A 10,375-nucleotide genomic window follows, 5' to 3' on the forward strand; every position below is an offset into this window, starting at 1 on the left:
GGTGCTTGGGTCAACACCGCGAGCAAACAGCGCTGCGGGACGCTCCCGGATGGGCACAGAGGTGCCACTGCGTGCTGTGGTGACACATGTTGCTGTGTTCTTTGCTTTTACGTCACGTGGTGCGATATAACCAGGGGTTAGAGATGAAAATCAGACCGCACTGTTCCTCACCCGCGGGTGTCCCCTTCCAGAGCCCCTGCTGCAGCCATGATGCCTGTTGCCACCGTGATGCCTGACGACACACCAATGTTTGACCCACGTATTCTGCACGAACTTGACTGGAGCGAGAACACGACGACGTTTTCGCCTGCTATTTCTCCTGTAGAGCCCGGAGACGGCCTCGTTCTGCGACCGCTCTGCACGGCCGATGTAAACCGAGGTAGGATCCTCTTCAGCCATCGCCACCGAGGAGGGCTGGGCACGGAGCTCGATCACACCTATTTCTGCGTGACCTCTCAGTAGGCTGGGATTGCTCGTTATCACAGAACCCAGACTGGTTTGGGCTGAAGGGACCTTCTGAGCTCACCCAGCCCAACCCCCTGCAGGGAGCAGGGACATCTGCACCCAGAGCAGGGGGCTCAGAGCCCCAAGGGCCAACCTGACCTGCCATGGGGCCAGCGATGGGGCTGCTGCCACCTCTGGGGGCAGCCTGCGCCAGGCTCTGCCCACCCTCAGCGTACAATTGTTTTCTCTGATTTGGGTTAGCTTTGTCGTTAAGGAATTTGAGTACGTGGTGCCACGTTGGGTCACCCTCCAAATTATTTTTAACCTCAAAAGCAATTCGAGTCAAATGTTCCAAATAATCCACAGCTTTGGAGGGGAAGTACAGTTGTTCACCCTGTTCTCTTTCATATTAAAATAACGTGAACCAGCACACTGGTAGCACACGGGGCCCTTGTCAGTCCCATAATGTGGACAAAAAGGTGGTTCTGAACACCCACCTCAGTGTCTCGCGGTTTCGGGCACCTCCTGCTCCCAAGCTGCGCTTTGCTTGAGCTGCTCCCCCAGCGTCGCTGGAGGCAGGAGTTTGATGTGAAGGTTACAGCCCAGTTCAGGCTTTCTCACACCCTGGATCGCCTGGTGCCGCGGGGATGGTACCGCTCCAGCAGCCCTGTCGGCTCGTTCTGTGCTGTCTGGAGCTCTCTGTGTGTCGCTGTCCCTCGCTGAGGGTTGTTGTTTCACACACCACCACCCCCCTTCTTTTCTAACAGGCTTTTTTAAGGTCCTGGGTCAGCTGACTGAAACTGGAGTTGCAAGCCCGGAGCAGTTTATCAGTGAGTACATCCTCATTTCTTGGTGGTTCTGTAGAGGCAACCAGAGGATGCTGATGCTGATAGCGAAGCCGCGTGGGTGTGAGCTCCCCGCTGCCCCTTGCAGAGGGATTTCTTAGCTCAGCTCCCCCGAGGCAGCCTCTGGCCCTCGGTGCAGCTATCCTGAAGGGCTGGGCTGGGTCTCAGTGGTGTTCTTGCTTTTGAGACGGAGCTTTAGGTCCCTGGCAGAAGGGGGGTGGCTTGTTTGGGGTGAATTATCGCCGCGTGGGTGGTGAGGGGGGGAGGCCTTTGGTCATCGCTCGACAGCAAAACTCAGAGGAGGTGCTGCCGCCTTTGTGGTGGTGCCCATCTGTAACGCGGGGGGAGGAGGCTCCTCTCAGCCACCGAGGAGAGGGAATTTGGTTCATTTCTGCTTCTTCCTGCTTCGGTCTGAGGTTTCTGGGTTCCGGGGTCTTGGGTGGGTCATTGTTGCGATCCGCGTTCAGAATCTCTCGCGAGCCTCAGCCTTCCCAGCAGTTCGGTGTGAGGTTAACGCAGACTGTCCCGCTCTCTGCCCGCGCCCGCAGAAACCTTCGAGCACATGAAGAGATCCGGGGATTACTACGTTACCGTGGTGGAAGACACGAATCTTGGGCAGATCGTTGCTACGGCAACGCTGGTGATAGAACATAAATTCACGCACTCGTGTGCAAAGGTACGTTCTGTCGAAGAACGAGGAGTTAAAAGATCTTGTGCCCTGTCCCCGGGCATGTTATTTTTGTGGGTTAGTGAGTGGTGAAGCACCTTAGGCATTTTAAAGAGATCTCCCGTCCTTGGGTGCTCAGCCAAAGAGTAAAAGGAAGCTCTGGCTTCTCTTAGGGAGAAAGAGCAGTTTGACGTCTGCCCCGTGCTCCCTCCCAGCGAGCTTTTGAACCAGCCAGCCGTGGTTCTGGCAGAGCAGATGGCTGAGGACTCCCAGTGAGACGTGTGAAAACGGGGAGCTGGGGAGAGGCCGGGCCGGCAGCTCCTGCGGGGTGCTTGGAAGGGGCATCACGAGCGCCTCATATCGAAACAGACAGCGGCAAACCCCGGCGTGAATTGTAGAGCAGTGGGGCGAGTAACAGCAGAGTGATCTGTTCCGCTGACGCGCGCTGGTGTTTTCACAGAGGGGCAGGATAGAAGACGTCGTGGTGAGCAGGGAGTGCAGGGGGAAGCAGCTCGGCAAGCTGTAAGTATGTCACCGCCTTTGCCAGCCGACGCTCGGCACCTTCCCTGTCGTTCCAGCGCCGGTTCTCTGTCTTTTTCAGATTAACGTCCACCCTGACGTTGCTCAGTAAGAGACTGAACTGTTACAAAATCACGCTCGAGTGTCTGCCGAAAAACGTGGATTTCTACAAGAAGTTTGGCTATTCGGTGTCTGAGGAAAACTACATGGTTCAACGGTTCTTCAATTAAGAGCTTTTTGTAAGGACTCTTGGTGGAGAAGCTTGTTACGAACGTCCTCTCGTTGGAAAATTTATATAGTTTCTTGCTGCAAATGTAACGATCCCTATAAATAACGAACATCAAATGTGTAAATCCTGGGAAAAAAGAAATCACTGACATTTCGGAAGGGTCCTCGGGGTTAGGAATTAAGCACTTAGAACTAATTTTTACTGCTGTTCAAAGCGAAGCTTTTTTGTTCTAGCTGGGTGACAAAGGACTCTTGTTAAAGGGATGGTTTTTAACCAAAGGTCTATATTTTTTATGTCAAATTTTTTCTCGCATCGTATTTTTCTAAAGGTTTGCGCTTCTTTTCTTGGTAGCCAGAGTGCAGCTCAGGGGATGCTTCCCAGAAGGATGCCGGAGCTCGGGAAAGCGGATGAGTATGTCTCCCTGCAGGGGTCCTGCACTTTAGCTGATCACTTTGTTTTCAGGATAATTGTTTTCTGACAAAAAAAAGAGAATATATATATATAAAAAAAATAACCCAATGATTTGCAACAGGGCAAATGTAACTGGGAAAGTGTTGGAGAAGACACCCTGTCCCCAGTGGGGCTGTGGTCTACTCGCTGGGTGTGACTGGGGCGGGCAGGAAGGGATCCAGGCCCCTGCCAGCTCGCCATACTGGAACTTCCAAGGGCCAGACGGCGACTGCGGTTTTATGCCTCCGGCAGAGAAATGCCTTGTCCCGGTCCCGAGGGAGTGGTGGTGCTTTGGAGCATCCCTCTTGCTCTCAGATTGGCTACGTGATTTTTAGCACTTTTGCCAGCGCTGGCAAGCAAAGCCCCTACAAAGCCCCGGCTGCAGCAGCGGCATTTTGTGCGAGGAGAGCGACAAACCCTCCGTCCCTCAGCAGGGCGTTATGAAGAGGCGAAGGCTCGTACGGAACAGCCAGTCTCGTTTGTGAACATTAGGCCTTACAAAACCTTTGTGGTGTGGAGAGCTCCTTTCCGCCGTGGTGGGGCTTCTGTGTAATGTTCCCGACGGTACTCCACTCGATGCAGTGTTCCCTCGGTGATGTCTGGTTTATTTATTGATTATTTTTTAAGAAAAATCTTTGTTTAAGCAGAATAAATGAAGACTGCCAAACATCTCTGCTCTGCTTTGCGTGTTGTCTGTCCCTGTTGTCCTGCTGACAGTACCTTTGGGGCATGGCCCAGGCTGGGAGCTGCACATCCCCGAGCCAGGCAGCAGTTCCTAAAGCCCCCTCCTGCTGGGCGGACCTGGAGTTCAGCCTAGACACCCCGATTCCCTAGGGGTGTTGTCCCGTGAGGGAGAGCTGGGCTCTGCTGATGGATCTCAGCAGCTCCAGGCCCTCAGCAAGAGTTAATGAAAAGATGAGGACAAGTAAGGAGCAGGTGGTTGTGAGCCCAGCTTAGGTGGGCGTAAAATAAACGCATGGGGTGGAGAGCTTGGGTTTGTGGCTGCCTGACAGTGCCGCTGCTGGGTGGAATCCAGCTCAGCATCTTTTAGCGCTGAAGAGCTCATCCTGTACCTGAGGTGACATTCCCAGCATCCCTGTGGAGCCAGCAGTGACAGAGCTCTGGGCTGAGAGGTGCTGGCACCTGGTACAGTACAACTGGCTCTTGAGCATCTCCCAGTCCCAGGGAACCTGTCAGAAAACAACCATCACGTAACCACCAGCTTCTCCAGAGGTGTGGTGTTACCTCCCATGCAGAGGAGAGCTCCAGCTCCTTCCCAAGAGGGGAAAGGGACTGGCAGCACCTCAACATAGAGCTGGGGATTCCCCAGAGATCTGGGTCCTGCAGCTTCGTGTCTGGACCGGAGGAAGGGAGAAAAATCAACCTCTACTGACAGACACTCCAAGGCCAATTCCCTGCTCTGGTTTAACCCCAGGAAGCAGACGACGGTAACTGAAATACGTACTGGCGGTAAAGTGAACGAGACAGATGTCAAGAAGTTTTAAATAAAAGGCTTAGGAAAACTAATCTGAGAGGAAAACTAATCGCAGAGTCCCTTTGGCTCCAGGAGGCTGTTACCAGCACGGCAGCAGGCAGACCAGAATGACTGGAGGAGGCATCAGTAACGGCATGAAAAAAAGAAGATTGGTGGAAAATCATTAGTCATGAGGCTTGTTAGTCTGTGAAGCAGCATCCCCAGGGAGGGCCCAGGAGCCCGGTGAGGTAACAGAGCCAGAGCAGACATGAACAAGCCTGGCTGGCAGAGGGCAGTCAGAGGAATGGGGAGCGTTCTTCCAGCTGTGTTTCATCTCGGCTCCCTCCCAGGGGAGCGGAACTGGAACGCAATTTCATGCGGTTGCTCTGGTTCCCACCCTTGTTTCATCAAGTGCTCGCTGCTGCCAGCATTTGGTGAGCTGGAGAGGAAGAACATGTCCGCGAGCCCCGCTGCAGCCCTCCAAGCTGTGGAACATCCGAGGGCGTATTTCCCAACAGCCCCAGAAGATTCTTTTACGTGCAGTCAGTTAGTTAATAAACTCCACAAGTGCAAAACCAGCGCGGGACGCTTGGCCGGCCACCTCAACACCAACCCATCGTAGCTCTTCAGGAGGCAGCAGTCCCCCTTCCTCTTTTCAAGCTGAGTTTCCTCACTAAAGCATCATACGTTTCCTAAAGGTTTTTCCTGACGGGTGTCTGGTTCAGCTCCGCGGAGGCTGTGAACGCTCCCCATGCGCAGCACTCCAGGGCTGTCACTTTCCGCAGGAGGTCGTTGGGGCATAAAGCCTCTCCCTGGCATCGTGGCTCAGCTACAAGCCCTGACCTGCTGCAGCAGGATTTCCTCCTCCGCTGTCACCAGCACCTGTCCGAGCAGCACACTTTGACCCCGGATCTGTGAACTCTGTAAGGGCCCTGAGAGAGGCTGAGAGCTGCTCTGGAGGGGCTGCCCCGGAGCGACCCTGCCCAGGAGCTGCGGGACAAGGCAGAGATCAGCGTCTAAGCGAAGCTCAGCGAGTCTCAGGCGTGGTGACACTCGCCTTGAACACACAGAGCCAGGCAGAAACTCCTACAAAGTAAACAGGCTCCGAGAAAACAAACAAGCTGACGGACGATCCGCCAGCAAAAGGCACATGGGAAGAGCTCCCACCCCAGTCCAAACTGGTTTTGCTGTTTCGATCCATGTCTTGAGGTAGATCCTTTAGGTCCCCGTTCGCAAACACCAGCCCCATTTTTACCTGCAATGATGCAACTGTTGTCTGTTACAGAGGGAACTGCTCCTTCAACACCAGCACGAAGATGCACTGTTCCCCTAGACAGACGGTCCCTTCCGGCTTGTTCAACTTAAATCAACCTGGAACTAATGTTACAAGCAGCTTTTTTACTGCTAAAAAGTGAGGTTTTATAACGAGGTGAAGAGTTCTGCACCGGTTAGATCAGCGGTGTTGCTCGATGCCGGTAGCAGGGCACAGGACCTGGTGGTCATTGACCACGTTCATACCAGCACGACCATAATACACACTGAGAACGAGGTGAGTTTTAGCAAACTTTTTCTTTACTAAAGTCTCTTGTTATAAATTACACAAATAACTTTATAAACAAATCCCCCCCGCTTGCATTTTGTTTAAAGTAATAACTTTATATCATACAAATAAAGAAATTTCAAGTATGAAAAGTGCATTATTGCAGTAATACCTCTTTGCAAGTCCAAAACTCTTGGTTTAGAATAAAACTGTAAAGTGTAAAAAAGGAGTAAAACAATCAGTGCCATCTAGTCATTCAAGAAGTCCGACATCTTAAAAACGATGCTTAGTGTGTTGCGGAGGCAGATGTAGGTCTGAAAGCAACATGTAGTTGAAAAGAAGCTGTGTGTGTGTTCGCCGCTTTGCGTTACTCGTTCCTTTTCCCCCCGTTTTCTTCGCCTTCCTCGGCGGGAGTTCGCAGTACAACCAGTGCTTGTCCTCGGGTATCATCCGTTCTGAGCCGCTGCCACCTGCATGGTTCCGAGGTCTTCATCCTCCTCGTGCACTCGCTTCAAACTTCCTGCAAAAGGCGAGAGGCAGGAGGATGAGTCAGAAGAGATCTGGGCCTCCACCCTGGGAAAACACTCAGCCGGTTGCTGGCAGCACTTCTCTTCCCTCATGCTTCTCTGCGTGGAAGAGAAGTTTCCTAGAACTCACCATTTGTTGCGCTCCCCCAGCCCCAGGTTCACTGACCTCTCGCCGGGGTTCGTACTGGCACAGCTCCAGATGACTCAAAGGACATTTTTTACAGCCACCCCCTCCCCAAAAGATCCAGTTGCTGCTGGAGGTTTACTTCAGGAGGGCCAAAGTCCTCTCATGACACCCGGGAAGACATGCAACAGGAGAAGCTTCTGACCTGTAGTACCGGGTGGAACTGAGAGGGATCTCTCCAGCTGCAGTGGTGACATCATCTGGATGGTTAGTTTCGCTAGATAGATGGCTTCATATTCCTGAAAAAAAGTTTCCCAATACACAGTGCAATTAATTTAGCTTAACGCTGTGTAAGGATCTCAGGCTGGTTGGGGAGGGACCTTCCGAGCTCACCCAGCGCAACCCCCTGCAGGGAGCAGGGACATCTGCACCCAGAGCAGGGGGCTCAGAGCACCAAGGGCCAACCCGACCTTCCAAGCTCACCCAGCCCAAGCCCCTGCAGGGAGCAGGGCCATCTGCCCCCAGAGCAGGGGGCTCAGAGCCCCAAGGGCCAACCCGACCTGCCATGGGGCCAGCGATGGGGCTGCTGCCACCTCTCGGGGCAGCCTGGGCCAGGCTCTGCCCACCCTCACGGTGAAGGTGAGAAGGACTTATCTGGAGTTCACCGGGATGGGGCAGGGAGTATCTTACAGTAAGGCAGAGATTTTAGAGGAGGAGAGTTCTCAGAGGCTTTGATGTGAATGACAAAAACCATCATGAAGACAGAGCAAAAGAAAATGTAAAGGATGAGAAGAAATGACTTTAAGGACGAGAGTACCTGAAGTTGATGGACAAATCCAGCATTAGGATTAATACAGAATCTTCTTTCTTGAACGTAAGTAAATGCGTCCCTTGAAGGAAAAAGAGAGAAAATACTTCAGTGGAAAACAGGCCACAGCAAAAGCCTCTGTAGTTTGAGGAGTCTTCCCCTGATCGGCAGCTGCTTGGAAACACACAGCCTCCGGGCGTTCCTCAGAGCTGTTGGTGTCCCTGGAAGTGGCTGGGCAGAAGGGAAGCGGTAGCTGTCAAATACCATTTGCCTGCCCTCAGCTTGCCGCCTGTTCTCAACACGCGACTTCAGCAGCCTCCCGGAGCCTCTCCGGCAGTTTTCCAGTGCAGCGCCCAGCTGTGGGGGCTGGTATCCTGCTCCCAGCAGCAGCAGGTCCCTACTTCTTCATACGGGACGGAAGTGAACCGCGAAGGTGAAGTGCGTGGCCACGCTCTGCTCTTACCTGTACTTCACCCCAAACGTTTCCATTATGTACGCAATAACTAAGGCAGCGCTGAAAAGAAACAACAAAAATACCAGTAAAATATATTTCCATGGTTTAAAAAGAAATAAATGAGCAGGACGGATGGTTTCCTACCTTCGAGAAATCCCTGCATTTCCATGGACAAGAACTTTTCCTGAGAAGGCAAAAAAAGACAAGAAAAACCAATCACTGCTGTCCTAAGAACAAGAGGTGGTGTCACTTTGCTCCAGGTGACTAACTACACTCTGTCCCTGCTGCCCTGGGATACAGACACCGGGATTCCTGCTCCTCCGAGGAGCAGGATCTGCACTCCAGGACCACAGCGCAGCTTTAAGGCTCTACATGAGAGAGGGGACAAAAAAAAAAAGCCTCATGCACAGAACACAGTTGTGTTTAAAGTGAAAACACCCCTAAAACCCAGAGGGTTTGTTTCCAGTCAGAGGCAAAAGGAAGATTTTGCTTTGAACTTGATGATGCAGTTCAAGTCAAGCACAATAAGACCCCAAATTCAAGCAAGCCTCATACTCAAGAGCCTCTAACACGTTCCACTACGGTAGTTCTAAAGGAAATAAATTAATACGATTTTACCTCCACTTTGTAAACTTCCATCAATAAATTCTTTAGTCTAAAAAGAGAACAAGAAAATGACAAGACAAATTTCAGATTATTTAGGTGTGAGTCTGGCATTGCAATTGGATGGAATTTTTGTGTCGCTCGTTGTGTGCGGTGACGATAGTGCGCTCTGTCCGTGCAGACTAGGACATGGCTTCAGCTGGGCATTATTATTCCTTCTGTCCATAAAACTGTCAGGCTTCTGACTACGCTAAAATGAAGAGATAAAACGTAGCTCAAACCCGCGGGTTTATTCTGCTTCCAAAGGTCAGCGTTAATGGGTACTGTTTAACTCAGAGTTACTCTTTAATTCCTCCACCAGAAACATCTTTCAAGATGCTGCAAACCCAGTTACACCAATTAGTTACTATTTTCTGTTGAATTTTAGTGTTTGGTGCAACCGAATGTAAATACTCCTGGGCTCAAATAATAAGTCTCCTACAGGCCGAGTTCTCCAGCTTTCTCCCACGACCCGGTTTCTTTTTGCCTTTATTTTTAATTCTTTATGAGACCATAATAGGATACAGCTCTCACAGCTCTGCCTCAGTTTCCGCACTTGTAACAAGGAGTTAATTGTGCTTACTGAAGTGGCAATAACGCGGTGGCTGAAGAGCTGGCAGCCCTTCCAGGCGCCTCAGGCTGGCTATCCCAAAGGGGAACAACGCAGAGAACTCGTACTGGACACCGCCCCTCCCGATCCATTCGGACGAACCCACACTTACCATCGGGAAAAATCGTATTATGTTCTCCACGGGATTATCTGCGATATCCAAGACTAAATACCTGCAGGGAACGGAGGTGCTGTGAGTACAGGCGAACGCCGAGTTGCTGCCACTGGTACGCGTTCCGCTGACTCAACCCCACGACAACACTCAAACCTACTCAAGGAAGCCAGCGCTACCCTTCCGGCTTGATTTTCTGGTCTGAGCTCCAGAGCTTCTCCAATCAAGCAACCTCTGGAGCTGCCCTGATGAGAAACCTTCTCCAACATTTAACGTCTTATGAGCAGGACAAGCTGGACTCCGAGCTAAGCTGTACAAGTGAGGACAGTTCCTGCCAACTAAGACACTCCTTATTTGCTGACTTGTCTGTCTCTAGAGCTTAGCAGGACGAAAAAACCTCACGGGTTGGATCTAAAGAGTCTCTCTTTCTACACCCCAGCACATTTTACAAATGGTTTTGACAGTGTGAAAGTATTTGGAGAGAACACACATAGAAAAGATAAAAAACCTCGATGGTTTCTCACCTAAATAACTGTTGGAAGTTTGGTTTAATAAAATTTGCTTCGATGTTTTGCCGTATGCATATTACATGGGTTATTCCATGTTTCTGAAGGGTAGGTAGCTGTGGACAAAGGAAAAACAAGGGGTTTTGGGTCTTAAATGACAGCATCCATCTATTACACAGTGATAAAAGGCCATACTTTAACTACACGATCGGGCTAGAACACCTCCTCAAGGAAAATCAGAGCTGCTTTTCTATTATTCAAAGCACAGCGTGAGAAATTCTGCCTTTCGAGACAACAAAACAGAACCATTTGGAGCTGCAAAAACATTCCTGGTGGTGACAGAGAGAACCGGCAGTAAAGGCGGCATTCAGTGGACTTGTTTGTCTCTGCCCACCTTCCACATTTCCCCAAACAAGTCCCTACA

The 10,375-nt window shown here is 51.2% G+C and overlaps 2 protein-coding genes across 2 annotated transcripts in view; one reads left to right on the forward strand and one right to left on the reverse strand.

Moving 5' to 3' along the window:
• The first annotated feature begins 207 nt into the window (after positions 1-207).
• GNPNAT1 (glucosamine-phosphate N-acetyltransferase 1) lies at positions 208-2,705 on the forward strand. The gene is made up of 5 exons (XM_010141192.1): positions 208-379; positions 1,212-1,274; positions 1,838-1,965; positions 2,417-2,478; positions 2,558-2,705. The coding sequence occupies exons 1-5, from the start codon at positions 208-210 to the stop codon at positions 2,703-2,705; spliced, it is 573 nt and encodes a 190-aa protein (XP_010139494.1).
• Positions 2,706-6,190: 3,485 nt separating this feature from the next.
• The window catches only part of STYX (serine/threonine/tyrosine interacting protein), a 5,375-nt gene continuing 1,190 nt past the window's right edge, over positions 6,191-10,375 (reverse strand). Inside the window, exons 3-10 of the mRNA XM_010141193.1 lie at positions 9,970-10,067; positions 9,446-9,506; positions 8,700-8,736; positions 8,226-8,265; positions 8,091-8,141; positions 7,637-7,709; positions 7,025-7,118; positions 6,191-6,688 (exon numbers count right to left, since the gene is read on the reverse strand). Of these exons, the coding sequence (XP_010139495.1) occupies positions 6,615-6,688; positions 7,025-7,118; positions 7,637-7,709; positions 8,091-8,141; positions 8,226-8,265; positions 8,700-8,736; positions 9,446-9,506; positions 9,970-10,067 (528 nt within the window). The 3' untranslated portion in view covers positions 6,191-6,614. The remainder of the gene's footprint in view (positions 6,689-7,024; positions 7,119-7,636; positions 7,710-8,090; positions 8,142-8,225; positions 8,266-8,699; positions 8,737-9,445; positions 9,507-9,969; positions 10,068-10,375) is intronic.

The sequence above is a fragment of the Buceros rhinoceros genome, unplaced genomic scaffold (genome assembly GCF_000710305.1).
Source record: "Buceros rhinoceros silvestris isolate BGI_N320 unplaced genomic scaffold, ASM71030v1 scaffold25918, whole genome shotgun sequence".
NCBI lineage: Eukaryota > Metazoa > Chordata > Aves > Bucerotiformes > Bucerotidae > Buceros > Buceros rhinoceros.